Source organism: Trichoplusia ni, chromosome 13, assembly GCF_003590095.1.
Source record: "Trichoplusia ni isolate ovarian cell line Hi5 chromosome 13, tn1, whole genome shotgun sequence".
Lineage (NCBI taxonomy): Eukaryota > Metazoa > Arthropoda > Insecta > Lepidoptera > Noctuidae > Trichoplusia > Trichoplusia ni.
This window is the reverse complement of record NC_039490.1, coordinates 4,704,707-4,732,160: the sequence shown is the minus strand read 5'-3', so window position 1 is coordinate 4,732,160 and position 27,454 is coordinate 4,704,707. Positions and strand designations below refer to the sequence as shown.

Genomic DNA, 27,454 nt, shown 5'->3' with positions numbered 1-27,454 from the left:
GTTATTATTGGATTTACATTATTTGTGTTAAATAAATAAATGCGATCTTGTCGTCAAATATAAAATAACAGTTCTTAACTACATTTTTACATGAAAAACAAAGTCTTAAGTGTACTATTGTTTTATTTACAAAGCAAATAATAAGACAGACATTTTTATGTTCTTCTATAACACTCGCTACTATTTACCATCGTGAACGATTTATAATGTTACTGTCATAAATATTAAATATTCAACGAATAGTTTTGAAATGAGGTCAAACGTATTTTCCTGTATATATTTTTTGTGTTTTTAAAGTTGATGGGAATGGGTATGGTTGGGAAACGAAGTTTTCCCTGAGCAAACGTTCGCTATTACAAAAACAAGCAGAAATAGCCCTTATCATAAGAGCAGCCTGAAATTCCGTGTATGTCTGTCAAATCGGCGATGTCAGTCGTCATTGTAATACTTGTATAAAGCCCGACTAAACTTATGAATGCTCTCATTATGTATTTTCGTCCTAGATTCTAATACGTAGAAGTACGTTTCAATGCTTAAAGCCTCTGTCTTCTCAAGGAACTGTCCATTTCTACGAATTTAAGTCGAAGACTGTCTCGAAACTGAAGGATACCATAAAATTTAAAGCTGGCCCAACATATATATAGCATTATATAATCCTGTTTAAAGCCAAACACATTGGTCTCGCCTTATCACATCCCTCGCAACGCACGCACTGCAAACTGATTTCCATATCTGGTAACACCAGAGCCACCCTCCACACAATTTGTTTACGCATCCCACAAACGGTAACTAACCATGCTTAATAAATCACACTTCTAAATGACGTTACGTTTATTAGTTTAAAAAGTAATTTGACGGTATTGAAAGCGTGAGATTTACAACTGGTTCCAGATTGTGGATTGATGATAAATTGAATTTCCATATTTTAATAGTCTTTGGATCTGACTACAAAGGACTGGGTGCTTCATTTTAAGTAGTCGCGAATAATGATTGGGCTGATGAAGGCTCTGTAATTGGTAAGATTTGCTGATAAATTCCTATCTGCCATCGGTGGTAATTTCGTAGTTATTTAAAGTTGTTTGTTTACTTATTTATTAAACGTGACACTTACTTTAAAAGCACTGGCTTCCTTTCTGAAAACTCTAAAACCAGGTTTTATATGAACTACCTAAATGAAAAAAAGACTTGCTTATAACAAGTCCAGTCCAACTAAAATGATAATGATTATATTGCGTCACGAGGTAGGAGAGACTGATTAGCAACTTTTTATAATTCCACACGTGTGGTCAAAATTTTCTGTGTAAGTATCTCCGAAATATTACCTTCTAAGACGTCTATCGTATCTTTGTCCCTAGTTCATGTAATGAAATAACGTTAATTACCTTCAGGCCAGTTGTCGTAGACATGTATCGCGATGTCACCCGCCGAGTCCACAGGATTGAACACGAATTCCTTCGTCTTGCCGGACACCAAAATTAACCGAAGATTTATCTGTGGAAGAAGAAAAATACAATTAGTATCTACTCAAGCAAATGACAATTGGGAATACGATGATTATCAAATGACATGAAAGTATTAAGTTCGTGAACGTAGTGATGTGATACACTCTAGTTGACGAAAGTCCACGATGAAGTCGGCGAAATACTCATAGCGAGTAAGCATTTCCTTGTAAAATTTCGCAGTATTGTTGTTTTTGTTGAAATATCGAATTAGCAACGAATCGCACAAGCTAGTACAAATGCTAGTGAACTATCCTGTTAGTGATAGGGTACATTACTACGTACTAGAATATTTCAGTGAGCAGCTGATTGTTCTATTACAAGTTAATGCTCTAGTGTATTATCATCATTATCCCATCGCTACTATCAGGGAGTGAATGGAAAGGGACTGGACCATGGCATAACCACAAAAGCTAATTCGACGACCAATAGTGGATTAAACAACGCTGGATATGACGATGACCTTGTAAAATAAGTGACACAAAATATGCCAGTATCTAGCAGAGGAGCTTTTCATTCAAAAGACAAGAACTTCTAAATCTGACGTCTGGTAGTTAAAATCTCAGATTAATAGGAATTAATTGCGTTTTTAACTTCGGAATGTACATTGCAATTCGAAGGCGTGGTAAACGGTCAAGTAAGTCTGCAGCTGCAGAAATAATCTGCATAAATTAAATACCAAAATAAACTCGATTATTTCAAGACCAGTATTTTTGAACGCACAAAGAGACGTTGGAATAAAAATGCAGTTTGTTGGTGGTATACGTTACATACATAATTCTGTTTCAGTGAAAAATGTATGGCCCAGTTATCCCGGTATACGGTTTGGCCTTGACCCGACGCTAAAGGTAGGTATTATTTTATCATCTTACGTTGTAAGGACGCCAAAACGTTATTTGGGTCAAGGATTAAATTATTGATTCTAGCCTACATTGCGCAACTATAGTTCTGATAGATCAGTATGCAATTGGATTGAATACTTTGGTAGCGACTAATTAATTAAACTTCATCAAAGTCTTTATCGTGTCGTTACTAAAAACATAAGCTGCTGGCAGAATAATGACGTTGTGATTATCACTTAAAAAAAAACATCCTTGATTTCATTTGTTTGATACATTAACTCCAGAAGAAAATAATAAATATAATTTCCTTTAATACTAAAAAGAATTATATTCTTGACTCTATCTGATACTACTATACGCTTCATCATAAGAAAATAAAACAAGATTAGTGAGCTTTTTAAAAGCGATTGACGAATTAATTTAAATTAATTGATTAATGATCAGCTGATTCTGTTCAAAAAATGAAACCAGTTCGAAATGCCGCGAATTTCCATGACAAAGCGACAAAACAAGGTTTATTTAGTTTGAGCTCATCGTCGCCACATTAATATGTATGGAAATGCGCCGCGCGAATGTTGTGATGTTTCGTCTATGTTGACACCTTAATGCATGCTTAATCACGTAATCACTCGCTTCTTATTAATTTTATCTTTAGTTTTGATTTTGCAACTATGTAGCAAAGTAGTGTTATCTAAGTAGTTCGGTTTGCTGCCCCTAGATGGCATTAGTAGTATTTGTAAAACCAAACAAATTCATTTTAAACTCAATGTTTTGTAATGTTTAAGATTTACTGGAACCTTTTGCTCCTGTTATTTGGCACAAAATTAATGTTTCAATTTATAAATAAGAATACGAAGTATTTGTTATAAATAATATAAAAAAATATTTAAGTTATAAATATCAGCAAAAAACAAAACTGTAAAAAGTTGTATGCGACCCTGCCAGGATTCGAACCTGGAATCTTCTGATCCGTAGTCAGACGCGTTATCCATTGCGCCACAGGGCCGGTTGACAATAAGGATGAAAATACGTTACTGAAGACGTTGCTAATGCAAAGAACCAAAAGGAGGGCTATGAGATTTTGTGATCGATATCTAATTATATAATAGAGGTAAGAAGACTTAGTAGAAAAAGCTTATTAAAGCGTATTGGACAATAAAAAATGAAAATTTCTTATCAAAGGTACCTTTGACGTTCACCAATGAGGTCATATTTTACACCTACGCAATGGGCTAAAATAAAATTAATGGCTATGCGACCCTACTTTAGAAATTTTAGATGTTAATGTATAATAAGGCACATTTTATACGTTCTCGGCGGGCTCTAGGGACGCAAGGTCTTGCGGCGGCCATATTTCATTTTTCCCGCCATTCGGGGAGCCATCCGCCATTTTCATTCTTGAATCAAAACGTGTGCAAAGTTTTTTTTTTGTCTCTGATATGTCTACTAGTTTTTATCATGCTGAGTAAAGTTAATGAGTTGTATTTTATTTATTATGTAAGAGCTTTTAATTACAGTTAATTTTATTAGTCTATCGCGTTTCTAAACGATATTGAAAAAACTAGGCCTACTTACAATGTTAGCTTTTTGTTTGATCAATAGTTTGAGTAAAATATCGGTCAAGCCTATGTAGGCTGGCTGTCTGCACGTCATCCGATATTTTCACGAGTATCGTGATAACTGTACCGTGGCCGTCGCGGCCGATCCCAGAGCTAGTTCCATCGAGGTCATTGTCGAAAAAACTTTATAACACAGTAAAAAAATATGTTACTCATATTGGGGTCAAGTGGTTTGAAAAACTGCCGTTTTATAGAAAACTCCCTTTAAAGAACGGTCTAGGGAATGTGATGGGGCTTGTGATGTTTGCCTATGGGGTTCGCGTTATTTATCGTCTGTATTGTACAAACAGACATTTTTGGGGAGACGTCGCTGTGCTTTTCTTGTTTCTGCGTTCCCACTTTATTTTATGGCGAGTAAATAGAGGGCGCCCGTGTATGCATTACTTATTGATTATATTTGGCGTGAATGATGAAGTAGATAGAGTAATGTGAAGTGTTATTGTTAGAAAATTGATATAAATGGGTGTAGGGGATTGCAATGTGAGAATTATGGTACAAAATGATATGGATTTTCTAAAACTGCAACACAATCGCGATGTTATGTTAAGAACGTGTACAATGTCGTCAAATGACGCGTGTCGCCCTCGGGTCGCGGTTCATGACCAGTAGTGGACATAAATCCAGTCTTTGTGCCTGCTTTCAATGAAAGGTAGGACAATATTAGTCGATAAACATTAATTTCTAAATCTGTTTAAGTTACGTTAAATTTTATTCGAAGGACAACCGATCCAATATTCCGATGTGGATATTGGTCATTAGAGGCTTGTAAACACAATCATTAGTTAAACTAATAAGATGTCAACCAGTCAAGTAAGATTCGGGCACACTGAGGACTCCGTTAATATAGGCTAAAAAACGAATCAATTTCTTGTATGTGGCAAAACTAAAACCACCAATCCAATAAATCCACCACGAGATATAATGTGCTCTATTTGCTACCTTTCGTAGCTAGCTATTTTGTTGTACGAAGATAAAGCTAAATATAACTTAACTATGGCATTAAAGAAAATTGTTTCCCATTAATATTAATAAGCGTTAAAAAGTGTAAAGAATATGTGCATTATATTTGGCAACGGCGAAGTGTGAACAGCGGTCTGAACTGCCAAGATATAGTGAGTTTAGTGGATTGTTGGCTGCGCAATGCGGCGACTGGTGTACGGAACCGAGCACTAGGCCGCTTCCGCTGCATGTAGCATACAACATAATTGATTACCCTGTTATAATTACAAGAGGTTTCGAGCCTAAATTTGTTGAAAATGAAATTATAACTACAGTGAAAACGGGTAGTAATGGCCTTCTGTAATCGACTAATGAAGACGCTAAGCCATCTTCTCGATTTGTTTAAATAGAAAACCTTTTTTAATCGGCATAGTATACTACTTTTTTATACCCACTTTCTGCAATGCAGTTATCTTAATAACAGTAATAAAGTAATTTAAGAACAGAGAAGATACACAAACTACTAAGTACCCGAGTCTTGACTGCCTCCAAGTACACGAACTCGCATAATGAAATGTGGATACAGAAACAAAATGCTGTATTTCGTGTTCCTTTAATGTTCTCGAATGGGGCCATATTAAATTTTCGCGGTTGCACGATGTCAAGGCAAAGAGTCCGCGCCTTTTCAAATTAAACTTAGTGTAGATTTGAGAACAATATGAGCTTCGTATAAAGTCATAGTAATGACTGTTATAAATTGTGCGGCTTTTACAGAATATGAACGTTTAGATATTATGTTTGAAATTAAACCGCGATAAGATTCGTAAAAGTAGTTTCATGAAAAAAAAATCCTGTTTCTCTATAAAGAGTTCGATAATCTCTTGCATCTAAATTATCGTATCACCAGGCTAGCTCACTTCGGTTTGGCGATTTCACATTCCAGTATTCGAATCCATGTTGAATCGATGTTTTCCTTCACCGTCGCAGTGTCTTAGAATAATTTAAGTTACATATAACTTTTGAAAAGTACCATTGGTACTCTGGCTGCTTTAGTGCTGAACCTGCACCTCGAGCATTCCATGCTCGGCGGATTGATGCATGCATCCATGCATGGAACTGCAAGACCACCAAGAAATTTCGAAAATCAGTTCAGCTGTTGAAAAACAAACAGTTTAAATATAGTTTTATCATAAAATCAAGTGTCCTTGACAATCACCTACAGACGATGCATTATGTTCTTATCTTATCTCTAACAAGACAAGTCAACAAGGGGTTCCTTTCTGATTTAGATGTCTATAGTAACGAGGAAACTTCTAATTGCTTCCAAGTAAACAAACTTCACTGTTTTGAGACCATAAAATGATAATAAATTCCGGATGAACTAATAAATGCATACCTGTTGCTATTATATATATTGTATATATTCTTTGAATCTTAAATTTACCACTATTTTAAGTCCGGAAATCCATCTAGTCTATGTTTTCCAATAAATTTTCTTAGAATGTTTTTGAATAAAAATAAAAATATCAAGAAATATTTGATAGAAAGGTGTTCAGTGTACTGGAAACCAGATGTTTTAGTAAAAATCCTTTGCGACTGTACAAAAATCTAATGCTTTTTCATGGTTCGCAATCTCATTACTTAGGTAAATTCGTTTTAAAATATTTTATTTCCACTTTGTTTTGAGACATGACTCGTTAGTCTATCCCTCTGACCTTCATTGACATTTATGAGAATAGCAAGATTAATCCTTCAGTTATTATCGCAACAAACAGCCCGGAGTCCCGGACCAGGCCTTCCGATCCCGAATCCCGGCGACACAATTTATGTAAGACATAGTTGGTTCCTAGCCTAACACCTACAATTTAGGGTTCCCAACCGACTTACGGTCGCTCGTAACTCGTAAACGATATTTCCTTTCAATACATCGTTTGTCTTGAACAATTTTGTGCACTTTAGGAGTAAATTCAAAGATGGCGTCTCAACGATCACAATACAATGAAATCAAAGTTCAGACTCGTGAGTGTCTAATAATAGTGTTCCTGCTAGTATTATTTCAGCACGCATATTGTAAAATTATCCCGTTATAATGTCAAGCGTAAATATGTCTTTGCTTTATAATTTTAAGCTGTGACATTTTCATGGTTGGCGCTAATCCATTATGCAAATAAAGGCAGCTTTGCAAATTAGGTTGAAATACCAATTGGAAATTCAAGCCTCTTCATTGTGAAGTAGGACCCAGACAATTTCGTGTAATAGCAATACAAAAAGTCTTCTTTGTACACTACGTGTGGAGCTTTGTCTAAATTCCTGAACATCGTTCGGAAGAGTGCAAAAGACAGATAACAAGCAAAGCCTTAATGCTTGCTTTTTCAATTTCGTCGTTGTTGTAAACGAATAAAAAAACAAAGGTATTTACTTAATCAGTGCATTATGCCGAGCTACCGGAGTAGCCGGCAACATGCAAGCGAAGTTCTCTGGCTCGGCGCCAACTAATGTACGAACATGTTTATACTTTCCCGTGTTTGGGAGGAATTCCTCCCGTTGGCTGGTCGGTTGGCTGGCTTTGACCGCAGGCAAAGGCCGTGTTATCAGCATTCTGCTTGTTTTATTAATGCAACGTGCACTTACACCAACGTCCGGCTTTTGGGCCCCTTTCAAAATATTCTCATCATTTCCTTTGTTGGCGGAGGCAATTTTATCTGATAGGATCTGTTGGCTGTTTCATTCTTTTCGGATCCAATCAGAGGACGTGGTCCATTAAAGCTTCCGAGGCAACCAATTGGCAATCAGTACAATTCATTTGCATATTCATTTTACTGTCTCTTTTACAGAAATATAAAGTTTTATCGTCCAACTACTCAGATGTGATGACGTAACTTGCAATCACTCTTGTATTGCCTGGCTGGCATAACAACTTAACAATTGAATTTAGTTATGCCATTACGTCTTAGGCTTGTTAAGTGAAAGGTAATTCTCATTCGAAACACTATTATTGCAGTTAATGTCGCAGTTTTTACTCCGCCAATATTACCGCTTACTTCTGAGAATAGAAATGTATTAATAGACGTTTTAATTGTTTTCTGCAAAAACTTACATAATATGGCTTTAATTGGTGAACAAGTAGTTATATTAAACTCGAGATAAAAAACAACGCATATAACAAAGCATTCGACAGTTGCATCGCCTTGAAACCCAAGGCTATAACGCGAACAAAAAAAAAATGATTTAGATCCAATTCTTCATAATCTTGACATTTCAATTTGTTAATCCATTGTTGTGTGCCACTTACTTATAAATGACGTTCTTATTCGTAAGGCTTATTTGTGATAACAATAGGCGTTAGAGCGATGCCTCAGCGGGGCTCAACAGTCCCGGAGCAGATAATCACGTTTAACGGCAAATAGAGTTTGCGATCTCCTGAGGAACACTCACGAGTGTATAGGCCATTGCCACGGCATAATAGAATAATAGATCAGTGTAGGAAGTGATCATGACCATGCTGTATCCATGCGTACAACTTTTATAAACAATTGTTTGTAGCTGCACAGTTATAGTAAGCGAGGCCATCTTTGTACTGATTCATTTGGCTTCAAATCTCTTGACGCGATTCTTTGTTTGGTATCGAAACGTTTACTGGTTGATTTACATTGACTTTAGTAGTGGCTTCGAAGTCAAGGTGAGTCTTTGTTGACCAGATACCGTCGTTATAAACGGACACCCCGGTGAAGACGTGAAGAATTCTCTAGGAATAATTTGGAGGCAGTGCCAATAAAGCTTATCAAATATTTCAACCAGTTTCTTTTAATGATCTGGTGAATACAAAAAAAGTACTATAGACACCACGAATTTAAAATAAAGGCGCTCTAATCATGGATCGTGGATCTTGATATGAACGCAGATAGTTAACAGTACCATAAATCTACCATCATAATCTATACTTGCGTCTAGATTTACGACTGCAGCTGTACTTAGGCGTAACTATCGAATTATGCAATATCAGTTTGATATCGAAACTGATCGGATTTCGTATGAAGAGGAGATTAAACTTGCCCCAATAAAGGTAATCTGTGCCGCGCAGTAAATGGAAATATCCTCATGCGATTAACATAGACCGTAAAAGCTTAAGGTAATTAAACGTGAAATTGCACTAGGATCGATTCATTGAAGCGTTGGCTATCATCTGGATCAGTTGAAATTGTAACTACTAGTCCAATTAATTGATTAACAAGTATATTATGAAGGTAGCATTCGTTGATGGTATTATGATGATCACTGTAAAACAGGTAAATAATTTAGGAGTTCCAACGACTGTGACTGAATACTTGGACACTATTTTTTGAGGTAAATTACGAGCTTAACAGAAACAGAAACTTTTATTGTACTTTGAAAGTACAACAAAACAATTGGGCGGTACACCTACATTTCATACGTAGGAAGAAAACCCGAGTCCTACCGATATTAGCTTCAATACGACATGCTCTATAACAATAACGTTTTACTGCATATTTTTAAGGCAACATAACCTTTATGGAGTCTCTCAAGACCAAAACAATCGAATGTACGCCATTCCAGAAACCTTGAGTGAATAAAAATGCGATAAAAATTAATAACCTCAATTCTGTGCGTCATGGTGAGTGGGACATCTTGTGTAAATACGATGTTCTTTTGTTTTATCAGTTAAGCATAACAATATTATAAGCTATTTGAGGGTATTTAATAAAACCTACACGTATTCAAGGTTGTCTTGTGAGGCTTTCCAACAGTTTTCAATACGGATATGTAGTATAATGATAGATGAGTTTAAATTTGTATAGTCGGAAACAAATTATAAAATTCTCTGCTATACAAATTAATTCGGTTTGGTTTCTACTTTAAATATCTACAAGGATTTAATAAACTAGATATCCCCTTTCATCAACAATATTTTTACTCAATTTTCACATGTGAGTCTTTTTGATTCGCTTTCAGATAGATATTACATTTTATACAGCAATTGTGATGTCCTTTGACATCCAATAAGTTTTTCAATAGAAGCGTGGCCGAAAGTAGCTATTTCGGTAACAATGGGGCATCGAACAGGAATTTAATATTCCACTTTAGTGGTCCAAGAAAAGGGGCAAGAGAATATTATATGTGTATATGAAGTAAGTATAGAAAATCTTTGAAGATGGTAATTACGTATAATATTTATTGGAAATAATGAAAAGACAAGAAGAAATGGCTGATCGGATGATTTGCTATCCGATAAAGGTCTTGAGGTTAAGCGAAGATTATTTTAATAGAAGCCATTTCTATGCCAACTTCAAATACTACAATAAACAAAACAACTCACTTTCAGCTTTCTCAAAAAATTATAGCTCTTTATCAAAGATACACCGTCCGTAATAAAATTTCCGAAGCTCGAGAGAAACACAAAGAAAATATGAAAAAACAATGTTAGAGATTTGAATATTTAATAGCATTTCACGTTTACCTTTATTGCCGTCTACCTAATTTTGAAATTATATAATAGACGTACATAAATTATAATCTTCAGGAAAAGCTCTCGAGTAAGGCGATTTCTTACAGAGTATTTTATTTTGAAAATGTATCATTGTTGGAACGAAAATAATATTAAGAATTGTGGGTAGACAAAGAATATACTTAACTTGGGATTCTATGAACAAATTATTAAAAAAAAAACAATTTACGTGCAAATAATTTCAAATTAAAAACCATTTACAATTTAAAAAGTTAAGGATAATGTGCGACACGAGTCTAGACGACCTTGTTGTTAATTAAGTGTCCATCAGCCACGCTAATCTAAACTTTATATCTAGGGCACAAGGTGTATAATCAATGAGGCATAAACCATTAACCTTTTGACCGCTTATCGCAATAGCATGTCACGTATAAAATAATATGTTATTATTTTTAAAATGTGACGCGTAAAACCTAGTGTTCACTAATTAACTAAAACATTAAGTTAGTAGCAAACATTTTTAATCCTTATATCGTTAATATTCTTTAGTACTTGCACGTGCTACTGTTAGGTACACTTTACAGCTAAACATTTAGCTGATTTTAATAATTTTCTTCAATTTTTATACAGCGCCATCTAGTCACAAGCTAAGAAAAGCTCATATTTTGAATACTAGGCAACCAATAAACATACTTATAGATAAATTACACTCAGAAACGAGTAAATGTTAATGCTCAACACACATTTTGGTCCTGGGTGTGAATCGAACCTACGTCCTCTGGTACAGCAGTAAGGGCCACTAACTACTAGACCAATAGATCAGTCGAATGAAACTTAGGAAGTAGTCAGATGGAACATCAGGGAAGGACATACCTATTACTTTTTATTTAAGTCGCGTTACATAATCTACATTCAGAAGAATGGAGCCGTGGGAAAAGTTAGTATAGGAGAGTATTATACGATATTCGATGAGTACCGAACATTATGACAAAGAAACTTTATACAGCAATAATACAGTCCGCATAGCAACAGCCGCAAGTAAACAGAAACTTGTCGCTACATAAAACTTTTGATTAATGTTTATTACTCATGCTGTTAAGTGTTTGTCCGCCTACTTAATTCTTAAGCAAACGTCTTATTCGTTCTCTATTTTCCTTATAAACGCTCGCGTAAAGATTTATTTGGATTTAGAAATATATTATTATGACTTGCATGCAGTACATTGCCGTCGATGATTGGATAATTATGATACTATAGCCGCTCAGCCCCGCAGTGTACGGTATTAGCAGGACATTTCTCGCACCGTGTATATTAAGCTAAAGCTAAGTTATCTTAACACCATCAGTACTATTCTATTATAGTTACAAAACTTCGTAAACTTTACAAATGTCTGCACGCACTTAAAGATTTACAAACTTAGTTATAAACTGTCAAACTAAATCTTTAGATTCATTTACAAAGTTTAATTATTCAGTTTGAACCCGGCCTTAAAAAGTCAAAAGCAGAAAAAATCGTCTCGTATTGTGCGAACATGAGTGCACTAATCTTTTAACCTCCAATATCACACATCTTTATAAATTGCGATCAATATCACATCCAACATCAATCACTTTTTAAGGGTTGGTAAATCGGGCCTGAAAATTGAACTGTTACTGAACTTGGCTGCGACCTTCAGTCACCTTGTGTCCTTGAAGGAGGTAGACGTAATCAACGCTAAAAATCTTAATTTAATTTAGTTGAACATGTTTTTACGTTCGCTACCAAGGGTTATTGAAACCAACGCGTTTTCATGAAAGTCACTTCTATTTGACGATACGAGTCTCCAAGTGACCATACAAGCTCGTAGAAATTAATACAAAAGCAGAGCTAGTTCGGGGCTAAAATAATTCGATAACTCAGGCTTTCAACAGCTGGAGACAGCCTATCAAGTAATCACGCGAAAAGCTTAAGGAAGGTTAAGGAAGGTTTCACTAAGGAAGAGATAGGTTAATATATATCTTAGCTCACCTAAGGTGAAGGCAAACTCGAAGGCTTTTGAAGTGCTTCTCTAGTATTACTAATGTCGTCACTTCTGCATTTAAAAGGTTTGTAAATTATGTTCTTTTTTGTGTTTTGACGTGTCTAGTTGCAGCATACGTATAGTCCTTTAGCATTTCATCAATAACTATAATTATACACATATCAATATTTAACTAATATTCCCTTTTACTATTAAATCTAGCGACGTGTTTTCATTTCCATAAAAAAGGAAATTCGAATCGTCTGATGCAGCTCTATAATAATATTGAATTCGTTGTGAGTGCACTCCACTAAATTTGTTGCAGCCATACAAATGCAATATTTACATTTTTCAATCATGTTTGAAGTGAATGTTTTAAATATTCAGTTCCAATGGACCTTGTAACGCCAAAGCTTACAATGGAAATTGAAACATTATGACAAAAGTTTATGAATTATGATGAAACTTTAATAATTCACTTAGAGATCGTTTTAAGTAAGAATAGCGTATGAATTATGCCATTATTATAATACCTAATATGAAGGTTTATAAGGGTTATTAAAAAAAAAAATGTAAAGTAAAAAAGTGACTATTCAAAAAGCAAGCGATCTGGATAGCTTTTGTGCTAATCAGATCTAATACGATCCCAATCGAAATTAGAGGTCAGCGTTTAAAGTTTTAAGAGATGTCTTTACTATAAGTATACATAATTAAAATAGACCAACGTATTACATATTTGCAGCAACATTAGTGACGTGCGTCGCGTAAATACCGGCACTTGACTTGACGATCAATAAAAACGTGTCAAGTGCACATACCGCTGTAACTTTCGCTGTGCCCTTGAATCCTTCCTATGATGTTACAATATATCGTAGTTAAACGATGATAGTTATGATAGCCTGGTAACTTTTAATATCATGAAATGTTAGCTCAGAGTTAGATCAGAGGTCTATGGTCCGTAATAGTAGTGCATTGAGAATAGGGATGCCATCTCTTAACCCCGAATTTTAGAGCCCTGTTCCCGGACAAGTCGACAGATTAGGTTTTTCAAAAATAGACCTATACGATTCCATTTTTCAAGTGATCGTAGCATACTATGCGTGGTGAGCGGACGTAAGCGTAGTCGTTTTTTTTATTGCAATATATATGAACCCCTCGCCCTCGGCCGCCCCCTGGATGCTCTGGAAATTAGGACAAATCCCGAATGGATCGCAACCCTTGTTGCTATCCATATACTACATTCTGTCAATTCAAAATTAACTCTGTGTACAGGTCACATTCAGATAGAATATCTATCACTCTAATTGCTGAACTGATATACATGGTATGGAGAATGCCCGACCAGAAAAACATAGGAGGTAGTTTTTACTTTGCCTAACAAGAGGATCAAACCGCAGACGAAAGTTAGTAATAGGTACATATATAACAAATGCCCAATCAATTTAGCTGTTCGTTACAGGATTGGCTAGGGCGAAGTTTTCTCCAGCTTATTTAAAGTCAGTAATGAACACGAGTCAAGTGCACAAGGCCATAACTTTCACCATTACCAAGAAACTATAAGCAGTCCTATTACTTGGCGCATTTAGAACAAAGCGTGTTCGAATAATGACGTCATCTGTCACGAACAGCTTAGGACTTTCCTCTAATGGATAGTTTTGGGATAAAATATAGTTGGATTTGATATTCGAGGGGCAAGTCTCGAATTGAACGGATTCATGATAATTTTTCGAAAAACATCTTACAAACAGTTTGTTGCGACAGTATAAAATTGCCACCAATAAACGCAAGTGTTGACAGAAAGTAAACAATATAAGCAACACATAATCTACCAAATTTGTCTCGTTAAGTCGTTAGCTACAATTATAACAAAGCTAGCGAATAAAACAAACTGGAAAACGAATCAAAAACTTTATACCACTAAACCAATACTAAGGGCAGTACGTAAACAATATTACGTAAGTAGTCAATATGTTACGAACGCTTAATTGACACGTCAGCAGGCCTGGGGTCTACCACAAACACTCAAAATGAGACCGTTGTCCAAGCAGAAGTGAGACGCCGCGCCGCTCTACACCCTGTCACAGAATATAAAATACATCGTACGCTGTATTTCATAATCGCCTAGGTATAGCCGAATGGCAGAGGCCGAACCCTGTAGTATTCCACCTCACTTCTACAATTGTTATAGTCTCTGAGAGACAGTGGTATGCCCCCTGGCCGGCTGACAACTTTCTTTAGTGTGTCATAATTCCGAATATAGGACTCGGACGATCAATAAACACATGTCAAGTTCACACAGCCGACGAATGTCAGTTTCCACGAACGAAAGTTGCGGTAGAAAGCTAATTGACTTTGCTCGTGCTTTTACCTGGGTTTTTGTGGTATTTACGTAGGTATACAAGTCGGTGAAGGTTAAATACTGAAATTAGTCGTTTGCTTTGCTACTTCGTTTGTAAAATAATTTTAACTAGAACTACGTAACTATTTTGTTATATATTAATGTAATTCTGTGTTATCCTTAATGTTCAGTTAAGTAGGCTTCATTATTGTTCTTTATGTTTTGCGTGCTAAAAAATAAACATTTGAAATATCATCCAGTCCCTAATTTTGTTTTACAAAAGATTCCGCATATGTTACACTGAAGGAAGATGCAGAAGTGACAACACGTGAGGTATCAAACAACATTGAGAAACTGTAAATCGACACCGACAAGTGGACAGATAGATACTGCATAAGTAAACTAGCGAAAAATGTTAATGATTTACATGATACCGTTCTTAATAATAGACATCATATACAAAAAAACGTCATGGATGTATTCTTAATCGATACCGAGACCTTCATTAAGCTATTACAACGAAACCTTTGAAGTAGATTACTAGACAATCGATAACACATGACAAAGTCTCACGGCTGTAACGAATGAAACTTTCCCTGCTCATAAACTACGTAATAATCTTTTAAAAGGTTAGTTTATTAACCACTAATATCAAGAGGGATGGTTAATATAAGTTAGTACAACTCGTTGTGATTGTGATTGGATAGCCATCAGATTATGCGACACCGGCTGCAAAAGTTGACTACTAATTCGCACTCGGGCTTGATCGGCGTAACGCGCATGGCGAGTAAGTAGCTCGTTGTAACATTTCATTGTGTCAATATAAATGCCGAACTTAACATATCGCATGCCTGCGCCTTTGCGAATGCGCCTGACGAAACGCTCGGTTTTTGAAATTTCAACTAAATGTTTTTATCAGGGAGACAGGTTCAAAAATACAATAGAACTAATATTTTCATTGCAAAATAGCCCAAATGGACGTGTTGTGTATCTACGAGGACTGGCATATTTAACTTAAGTACCTATGGTATGTGTTATGGCACCTAAGAGGATACTGTGCACAAATTACCCTTGTTTTGCGAAGTAGCCTTGGCCTTTAGGTTCGCGTGTATAAATGCTGTTGATACGCGGAAATTGTTCGAAAAAGGAAAGTTGGTAACAGCGGATCATTCCTGCCAAATGCTATAGAGATAAATCGGAAGTTACTGAATAAAATTATTATTATTACTAGCCTGGAATGTCCCACTGCTGGGCAAAGGCCTCCCCACTCTTCTTTCACTTGTCTCTGTCAAGAGCCGCAAGTGACCAGTTCGGTAAGAACGAATCCAGATCATCCCGCCATCTCCGTCTGAGTCTGCCTCGCTGACGTCGGTTTTGTGTCACGGACCATTCGGTGGTAATTTTTGCCCATTGGTTGTTTGGCATACGACAGACGTGACCAGCCCAATTCCACTTCAACGTAGCTGCTTTATGAGTAACGTCTAAAAGTTTGGTTGTGGTACGGATCTTAGTATTTCTTATTCTGTCCGTAAGTTGAATGTTAAGAAGACTCCGTTCCATTCCTCTTTGGCAAACCTCGAGTGCGGACCTCTGAATAAAAGTATCAAATAAAAAAAATCCTATTACCAATAAAGAAATCAAGTCAAAAGGAAACGAAAATAAAATAAATATACTATTTTAGGTAATCAGCGATATGTCAACGTGTAAACAGCCTTCGTCGTATTAAGTTATTTTAATAATAGAGTAGTATTTAAAGAATATCAATTAAAAATTCTCATGTTTATTCTAAAAACAGTTTAAAAGTTTTTAGTAAAAACCCATTATAGAACACCCTGTGGTCTTCTAATTTAAGGCAGTGTTTGTCAAGTTTTGGAAGGTTGGAAGGTAGCTTTGGCCTTAGATATGCCAAATCGCGTGCAAAACAATAGTTTGTGGCGCAAAACCAAAAACTGCAAACCACATAATTATTCGAAGACCGCAGTCATATTTTTTCAGGTAAATGTTATACATTAAATTTTCGGCAGTCAACGGTTTTGACTTAGTACCTACTGTACTGTAAATTAAGGTTTTAATGCTGTTTAGGTACTTAAATTCTGACAACTTTTTAGAACGCCTGGTATCTGAGGTTAAAAGTTACAGCATTTCTATTTGTTCCCTAAAAGTAGGTGACCTAGATTCTGCAAAAAACCGATACATCCTTGGTTCAACAGACATGAATATCAATACTATAGATACACATTTTTTTAAATGTGGTCGGTGAAAACGGCCCTTGTACTACAATTATTTTATATCAACTAGCTGTTGCCCGCGACTTCGTCCGCGTGGTTAGAAGGTATAAGTTATGATTTTTTTTCTTCGCTCCTATTAATCGCAGCGTGATGATATATAGCCTAAAACCTTCCTCGATCAATGGTCTATTCAACACAAAAATATTTTTTCAAACAAACTTTTCAGCTTTGTTTATTAGTATAGATTACAATGACACTGTTATTGTATTTAAAATAAGCTGTAATACAGGCTTTAAGCCTAGCGTAGGCGTCAGGGTTATTTAATTTATTTTATTCTATTTTAATATATATACTGGACTGTATTTTTATGTGAAATAAAAACTTCTTAGTTTAATTTAACGTACAAATATTAGGAATGCGATATGAATGGAATCCAAACGCCACTACGTGCAAAGTAGAACAGCATCTCGTTTTCACGACAGCTGCAGTCCTGTTATCAGAGTTCATAATACAGGCACTAGCGATACCTCATCACGCTTCACACGATAATAATTCGAACGCCTTAAATAAGCAACATCGATTCAATACAAACAAATTGTTTCATTTAACTGTTTTTTCGGCTTCGTAACTCCAATTGGCTAAAGCTGAATGTATAGTGCGGCTTAGAGTTATACATTAATCCCAGTTTCGCTTGCGAACAATCAAATAAATGGCGTATACCTACGGTTGTTCCAAATAGTAGGTATGAACACAATATTTAAAATGTTCGGATCAAATGATGCAAATATTCATTCGCGAAATAAATTTAGTAATTTTGGCATTTATATTAAGATATTCGCAGTCGTTCCGGTTCTTTATTTAAAGGGAACAAGGATCAAATCTTAATGTATTATGGTATGGCTACCATGCAAGTTTTTTTCAGTGTTTTTCCAAGCTATGTCGGGTAGGTTTCTGATCTTGGTTTAGGAATCCTGCTTTTTTATTGAAAGCGACTATTCGGCCCAAACAGTGGATTTGACTTGGTATGTAGTGTATCAAAATAAGACGGATGGATTAGAAATTTAAATCGAATTCATCGATAAAAAGCCGGCTAGTAACTACTGAAAAACTTTCAATATTACAACTATGAGGTTTTATCAAACATAACTAATGTCCAATACAAGTACAGGCATAAATTAAATTATCAACGTTCCAAACAATTAAATTAAATACAGATTGTGCGTCAATAAAATGTGAATGTCAACAAATTATAATAGCCTATATTAACAGGTTGCTGTAAAACGGTTATTAATAATAATTAATTGCTATTTTACAACGGTTCTCGTAAATCATGAATAATTACAATGTAACGTGATATATCTTACAACTGTTTGGATTTAACTTGAGGTGAATGTGCCCCGGAGCAAACAATTACTTATGGAAAGACAGACCGAAACCAAAAATGATCGACCCGTCGACAGAGCTTTGAACTATCCTTAAACCTATTTACGTTGGCTCAAGCATGTAAAAGTTATGGTATATCCTATTACAGAATAATTAATTTCATTTCATTTCATCTGATTTTGTTTTACTTCACAATACTCAAAAAAGAAAAATGAAAATGCAATATCAGAATAACAGCATAATAAATGATTTAACCGTTATCAAATAAAAAGAAAAAGGATTTGATTAGATTTCCAGATTCATCGGTTTCCGAAAGACTGATCAATTTAATCTGTTGTCAAACTGGTGACCACGACTGTGATTGGTTGATCAAAACACTGACAATGTGAAACATCAAAATATAACTCTATTTAGGTATGTGATTTTAACTTTTTACAGAACCACAACTTTCAATGTGTGTATATATTTTAATGTAGCGTCTCACAACCTTTCTTTAAAAAACTTGGCATTACCAAAATGTACCAAACTCTTAAGCACTCAATAACAAAACAACTGATGCTGAAAATTACACAAACGACAAATCCATCCCGCCTCTATCCATGTCTAAGTAGATTCTAGATTTTCTTTCAAAAGGCGAAATTCATTCTTACATCAAGGGTACGCTTGCGTTCGACTTTGATTGACTGATCGCCAATTTATTGGAAAAAGTTCCAAGTGAGCTAAAAAATTGAACGAGCTGATCATAATAACAAAATGCTAAATTGATTGACGAGATTCAGAGATTTTTAAAGTCAAAGTAAAAGGGTCTAGAGAGAATTTAGCGTAGATTAAGCGGAGCGGAGAAGATTCTTTTTACACGCGAAAATAAGCTTTTAATTTTTCTTCATAAAGAGCATAAATATTTGGAAATTGAGTGTCGTAAATATCACTTCCTGTGTGGTCTTTATTGTGATGACTCTACACAACTCTACGGTCTGTACAGTAACAAATATAGCGAGAAAAGTCAATATGCAACGTGTCTGGTAATCTTAGCGTATGTGTACTAAATTACTAAGCGTCGAGTAACATGATGAACTATTTCGTCCGTAAATATTAGTTCAGTAACTGTCGTTTGGTTTGATGCTATTACGATAAAATTGTATAGAATGCTTGCTATACAACCTCAAGCTAAAACAAATACGTATTTTACATAATCTAAATTTACTCTCACTCAATATTTTCAAGTTTTATATTGTAATCACCTAATCATTCATTTTAAAGATACTCGCCAAACGCGAGCAATCAAATAGTAGACAAATCTCTACCTATTTACCATACCGCGAAAGTGGTTGTGCAATGTTATCATTTGCCAATGGACCAGTGAACTGATACCAACATGTTTATAATGTACTGACTTAATAGTTACAGGTCTTTATAAACTGGGCATTTGGTACAGGAAAGTTGTTGGGATAGATTTTTTTGTTAAAGATCAGATCTCAAATTTAATTTTATAGGACGGTGAAACTAAGCGAATCTTGACCTAAGTATGTTATTAATATATTTTGATCTGAATAAATGAACATAAGTTTATTAAGGTTAACTTTTAAAAAGCATTTTAGTTACTCAATGCGAAGCTGATGATGGTGGGGCAGCGGCGACATGACACAATTGGTCATTACCTGAAACAAAAAAATAAAACGTAAAATATCGTTCGAGAAAATTGCTCTATTTGAATGATACGGCCTAGAACGTAAAACAAAATGTTGTAATTGCAATGCGTCCATTGCAAAACACAAAGTTAACAATTATATCAAGTTTTGTAATTAATTGTCCGTGTAAACTTGGTTATACCGCTTTCGCAACATCGCAGCGGTTATTTTTTGTTGTAATTAAAACTAAACGCATTGTACTCGAATCTATTACATTGTGGAAACCAGCAAACAAAAATACTCGATTCTAGTTTGCTTGTTTAACTGAGCTAATCTTTACGAATGCGGGACGGAGTTTAATGGGAACTCTTATTGGTATAATGTTTATCCCGAGCGATTCCGGCCACAGATGGCCAGTGTCACTAACCACCAGTCAGCTACGAAGGGCATAACTATAATGCAAAAGCATGTGCTCAAATACAGGTTGCTTTCTCAGCCCCATGGGACGACAATCCGACACGACAGGAGATCAGAGATCGGAATATGGAATCTGTTGAATTTAACTGGCATATAGTTGACATCATAAGGGCTAGCTAGTACGAGTATGAGAATATCATGCAGTTAAAAATCTATCTAGATAATCAGTTAAAAATGTGAGTATCATAGTAATGAACGTTCACAATTTTTTGCTTCTAGTGAAAACCATCTGTCAACAAGAATTATGTTTGAAGCGAGACAAAATGAAGAAAACTATCAAAAGAAATTAATTAGCTTTCAATTGCACGCGGACATGCAACATCAAAGTATTGTGATGAGGAAAGTCTACAAATGAACGGATAATTAATTAAATATAGTTCGTTTGATGCTCTATAAGAAGAAGAAGTAATTATTTAAATGAAGAAGGGGTAACAGACATGTAATCAGTTGTAGGTGTTGACATGTCATTGTGGTGAATGTTGACAATATTACTGTAGGAGGAGTTAGTAGGGGTAAAGGGCTGAGAGTACAAACATGAATACCCAATATTTGAATGTTGAAGAGATTTTTTTTTTGTTAGGAGGTCGGGGGAGGAAGCGGGTCGTGTCAAACTCTGAGTGACTAACCCTGAACCGCCGTGCATAGTCTCCCGCATTTAGTCGGTGAGCGGTTATGCATAGAAATTCATAACGCACTTTGGAGAATAGCCCAGGGATTTGAGTCCCCACTACCAATATGTGTGGTACAACTAATAAAGGCAAATGAGTAGTAAAACTATTTATTTATAGACAAAGTACCTTTATAGTAAAGTGAGATCACTAACGACCCTGGCTTCGCGCCAATGCCAGTTTAATTACACTCGGAGACAATAAATTGTGAGTACACAAAGCTACGCAAAACGTAATATCTCTCAAATTAAAATCAGTTTAGGAAACAATGTATTAATAAGGGCTTGTAATGTTTGCAGTAATGTGCTTAGGCATAATTGTTTCACTGTACTGGGGGCCAATAACCACCTCATACAGGTACTACAAGGAGTGAGGCGGGGTCCTCTTCTCCTCTTCCTCTTCTAAAATAATATAATCACAACAATTATATTGTTTTAAACGGTAGTGGTATGTCCTCATGACCATTAATATGAAAGGCGTGCCATTAGATTCTTAATTCGCTTAGACTGGAGCAGGGCGTTGTCAGATTCGATTCACACTAATAAATGGAATGCTTTTGTGAGGTCTATAGGTTTGCAAGTCCAAGTCCCAGATGACCAGTGAGTGCGACACAGAAGATTAAGAAGCTACTCCTGGAGCAATTGTTTAGGCTAACCTTTGAGCTAGCATCTGATATGTCTTTACTTATCATTTTTCATAGCGGTTACATCCAAAAAACGGACAACAAATTATACAGAGATTTTAGTGAGCGTTCGCATGAGGTATTACTAAATAGTTATAAATGATATTGATATCTATCGGAAATGAAAAATCAACAACGCGTTGTTGATCATATCGGCAATTTGTTATGAGATACATAACACATGCATACCTAGATATTAAATCACTGGAATAAACAAAATCAGAACAGTTTTTAATACAAACAGAACTGCACAATAAAACAGCAACATTCCAAAAGGCTTTGGCAAATATTTATCAAGAAAAATATTTAGTGAGAAAATCTTATACAATTTCCAAGTCACCATGAGTCCTTGAAACCGCCTCGAGGGATGTTCGCAGACCTCGGATGAAGTGTCATGCATTTAAACTAACATTTTTCGCAAATTATGCCGCTATTCTACATAAAATGGGATATTACAATATTTCTCCCTCTTTTGAGATGGAATAAAAGAAGCTCAGATGTCAAACGATGGAATATTATTTATGTAATAAATAATATAAATAACAATATTAAAACAACTTCGATAAATAAAAATAGGTCAGTAAAAGTAATAACTTTGCCAAGTAAACGGGAATCATTACTAAGGGCTTATTAATATTGAGCCAAATAAGGTATTACTTTGGGTCCTAAACTAGTCAGGCTGTCCCGATACATACGCTTGAGTAAACCATTATTTTTTCATAACATTTATTTTATGCATTTTCCTCAGAGATTTTCCCTATCCTATGGTGTCCCAGTGGGCAAAAGTTTTCATCAGATCCGTCTACATTTCACTGGCGCACCTCGACCAAGACCAAGACCAAGCGGTATGCGACCAATTAACAAATAATTTTACTTCAATCCAGGACAGCCGAATGTAATATTAATTGTATTCATTATAGCAAAAACCAATAAATTACTCTAAATATAGAATAAATACGAATATATCAACATTCACATCATTTGGCAAGCTGATACATGTTAGCAATATCTAGTAATAGTTGCCCTTACTCATACATAAAACCTTGTGAATACAATTTTGGCGACGTTTCGTTTTATTCTTTAGAGGCGTTTGCCGTAGCTGTATTCAGCCTATTCAGGTGACCGCTTTCACACGCTGTCGGCTGGCTGTCAATTGAATACCAATGACAGTACCGTACAGACATTAAAAACCTATTTTCTGTTATTTTTAAAGAGGCTTTTGTTGAACCGTGACATTTCGGGTATTTAGGTCGATTTGAACTTTTCAATATTTTATTTTTCTTTTATTTCTTATGAAAACATTATTGTTGGATATTAATACCTCTTTGTATTTTTTTTTCATTTCTTCGTGAGCACCTACTGAACTGTACTGTAAAAATAAACTTTAATCAAACTGAAGAGAGAACGCCTATCAACGTTTCATCCTAACCTTCGAACTGGCTGTAACTTAACCTTGACTTAAAGAAACAATATTCAGTACAAACTAGTATTTAGTTCGATACAGTCCTTAAGCATTAGTACCTCAAAGTTATCTGGCCTACATTGAAAGACAAACCGGACAAACGTACGCAAAGCAGTGCAACAATCTTCAGCAAGTTCTGACCCAATTGTGTTCCGGCGTCGGCTATATTTCTAGTGTTAATTAAATATAGTCGTAGCACTGCCGACTAGCGCAGACTAGCGCCGACTAGCGCCGACAAGTGCCGACTTGTGACTCGCGTGGCTCGTGCGGACAGTGGGACGATTTGTTTGTGAAGCACTAATTGTTTCGCTAGACTAGAATGAGGAAGTGTTATGTAGTTCTGCTTTTAACTTTAGGATATAAATCGTTTTGATATGAAGTCGGTTGACTGGGTCATTATAAGAGGGACGTTATAAAGTAGGTAACAAATGTTAATGCACTGTGCATATGGGAGTATATTCTATATTAATAAGAAGTCTGCAGTTATCTGACTATTCCATGCTGCACTTAAAATGTTTGACAAATTTTATAGCGAACTCTTCAAAAAATAATTTAATCTCATCAATTTCATGGACACGTACCGTAACACTGCTTGTACATACCTTTATACAAAGTAAGGCGTCAGAATCCTACTTAAACTAATCCCATATTAAAATAAATCTTTATGTCACACCCCTAGTGACGTCACAGGTGGCGGCTGGAGCCCACGCGGTACGGTCAGCAACAAAAGTCGGCTTACGGCGAGCAGTTTTGTCTTAATCTTGCTTTTACAAAAAGACGAGGATGTGCGTATTTGGAATAAAATGATTTTCAAACAAAACTGTCTAATACCTTCCAGAAATGCTTGGCGACAATTCAAGTAGACAGAAGATAGTTTTTTACAGTAAGTATCGGGGCTTATATTAAGTATCTTTTCATAGTAGCTCATGCTGCATGAGCTGAGTAAACCGTAGCATCACTTACCGAAGTTAACGATAGCTCTAACATAATCAATTATGAGAGCATACCAATAAGTTGCTATTCTAGCATAAAAAATCTTACATCAAAGGCCGTTCATAAGTTGTTTTTTTTTTACTTTTGATGCTAACTGTACGCCCGCGGCAAGTGGGCCAAGGACCCCTCTAATTATTATCACTGTCCGACGCAATTACATGGCTTCCGAGGTTCACGTAAAAGCTGGAAACTTTGCTTTATTCATAGAAAAAAAATGGAAAAAATCTGGGAGTTTATGTTTGGTGGAAGTCTTATAGTAAGCCTCGAAAGCCTTTGAAAAAGAGAGTTACTATGTTTACGTGTTACGTTTGGGTTAATAATTATTTGTGATTGTTTGTGTGTAATGTCAAATTAATGACTTCATGACTATTTCATTAATATTCAAAACATTTCAGTTACCAAAAGGTTTTGTACTGATGAATCATATTTATTTAAGAGACGGGATATAAATTCAAAACTTAACATACTTATTGTAACCATTGCATACAGAATATTATAGAAATCATGATATTCTGCCTATATACGTAAAAATCTATCTTCGAAAACTGTGAATGTATGGATGTAAGTAGCACCATACAATTTTAATTAAACACGGATAGCAAACAACAATCTTTTGTTTCAAAACATTAACTAATCAAGCCTAGCAATGTGAAAGTGAGACAAAAAGTCTGCGGCTGATATTTTTGGAAAGTTTTGACACTACTTTCTCAGTCGGCTGTTTCGAAACGAAGATAACTATGTAAATGTTATGTGAATACTTTTATGAGTATATTTTATTGCCTACAAACTTATATCAAGCAATCATTGATTTTAAAGTGTCATTACAATAAGATAATTAAATTACAATAATTTGTTAAAAATCGCCTTCAAGTATGGCCTGTTGATCTATATTCTTCTTTTAAAACAAGCTCTTGTGGACTTGTGTAATACAAATACGGGTCTTGCACGGTATTAGGTATAAGTCCTAGCGGCATCCCTTCTCGTCTCTAAATCAAGCTTTTCCGGACCAGCCAAAATAGTAAAACAAAGACTTATTAAAGTATTATTCGTAATAAAACTTAGATCCAGCTGGATTTTTCAATTTTGTTTCCTTTAATAAGATTGTTAGCAAACCACTGTGCGGGGCTGAGGGGGTCATTAGTGAACGTTGCTTACGTAGTTAGCTTTTATCTTTGTTCTGGTTAGAGGCTTGTAAAGTCTCCCGAATGTCCAGTGCAGCTGCAGAGACCTCTTAAAGAACAAACCAAACGTCATTGACGTCATAATGTAAGTAGGTATATAAGAAAACCTTGCAGATCAAAGTGTTTTAACAAAGTATCGTGAAAAGCTGGTGGTATCGAGTGTGGCCGTGACGGGGACGTGTTCAAGAGGCTGCAGTGACGCCAACACAGCCGGCCTCCAGCGACCACCGCATTTTCATATAAGAACTCAAGTGGTGAGATATCAGCGGAATGTTAGCCTTCAGCAAATAACAAAAAAATAGACCAACTGAAAACTGAAAAATATTGTTTTCTGTCAGCTAAGCAGCTAGAAAAAATTGTAGGTCTTAAGGTTTATTTTGTACATTTTGATTTTTTTGGGTCTAAAATTGACTTCACCAAAAAGAATCATCATAATCGAAGCTCTTCCTTATTTGAAGTCGGTTGAAATGAAGTAGAATTAGGTCAAAAGGCAAAGAAAGTTTGCTTAAAGACTCAACTCAAAATCACTTGTTCGTTTCCTAAAGATACTTATTAAGCTGCTGAAGAAGACGATTAACAATCTACTAAACTAACCTTTCCCACATTTCATTTTAGTATTCTAAAGTCCTTACTAGTGTTACTGCCGTAAAATTTTCTGACAAAAAATTCTCAACTCAAAAGTTTTATACATTTTCCACCAATCTAACTTCTAAAACGCAGTAATTAATTCCAGTCGGTCGTTTAAAACAGAGATAAAATCACAGTCCAGGTTTATTAGCTTCAAAGGATCATTAAATCTGAAATACTCAAGTTTTTACAACTGGAAACCGCTGTTCTCTTGTAATTTGGCACGGGACCATTAGACAGGCGGTGCCTCGTAGTTTTATTGGTGCACAGCGTTTGAAATATGGTAAGAAATGGCCGGGAAACGTGACCGGAGTTCGCATTTCTAACATAATGCTATTCCAACCAAGTCCCCCTGTACTCAACTATTCTTTAATCTTATTTGTAAGTCTTTTTCACTCAGTATGTGGATCAAGGTAACTTTATCAATGTCTTCCCTTTTATGTTAGTTTTACCCTAATACAAATAGCTTCACCAATATTTGATGTATTTGAAGAGTTTTATAGGTCTATAATGATGAGTTTTTCATGTTAGCGTCGTCAACAATTGTAGAAAAGCGGTTTCTACTCCGCTTCACAGCAGCTCTACCAGTAAAACCAAAGTAGTAGGCAAACCAGCACCCATAATAAACCTTTGTAAAAGTCAGTATGAATAAGAAATATTTTTTCTTCTGAACAAAGGCCTCTAATGCCGGTTAACCCGTAAAAAATCTTAAACGACTTAAAAAAAGGCAAAAGGGGCAACGGTCACGAAGTGTGAATTTAGAAGTCGCGCACGAAAAGGTTAAGTTCCGTGAGAAAGAAAAAAACTATTTCCGGTGGGGCGGGTCACGGAAACAAGATATCCGGGGTAGAGATGGTCAGGAAATAGTCGATCGCGAAGTAACGAGAGGTCTGGACGGATGAATGGCAAAGAGAGGCCCTTCAGACCCTCTCACCAAGTTTTAAGGGAAAGGACAACTCGTTTAAAATTTGATATATTGTCTGGAGACGAGCTCGATAAAATTAGATTAGAAGGTCTACGTGTGTGCGTGATAGCGCACCACACGGCGCATAGCTGCGTCTCTCTTCCACAACTGCAAATAAGATACCATACACTACTGTAAGATGTCTTGGATGATATGAAGCCTGCCTGAACATGGTAACTCACTCTCAGTTTTAAACTGGAAGGCATTTAGTAAAGACTTTTTACGTTTCTTTGATAGCGGTCTCGTTTTTAGAACCGCTTTGTGTTAACTTGAGCAAGGTAATAAAACAGAGAGGCTCTAAACTGTTTTATTTACCTGATACTTGTGCCTGTGCGATATCTACTATCTACGATACTTCGTGGCCACTTACATTTATACGGAGACTGCCGTCATTAGGCCAGCATTATTATTTCGCAAAGTTAAGACACACTACTGACTGATGCAAAGCTCGATGCCTCATG

At 35.7% G+C, this 27,454-nt stretch overlaps 1 protein-coding gene and 1 non-coding gene across 2 annotated transcripts in view; both read right to left on the bottom strand.

Moving 5' to 3' along the window:
* The window catches only part of LOC113500069 (ubiquitin-like protein 3), a 141,928-nt gene that overhangs the window by 6,680 nt on the left and 107,794 nt on the right, over window positions 1-27,454 (bottom strand). The window contains 1 exon segment of the mRNA XM_026880739.1: window positions 1,383-1,491. Coding sequence (XP_026736540.1) covers window positions 1,383-1,491 — 109 coding nt within the window.
* Window positions 3,275-3,347, bottom strand: Trnar-acg. The gene has a single exon. It is a non-coding gene; the product is annotated as a tRNA-Arg (tRNA).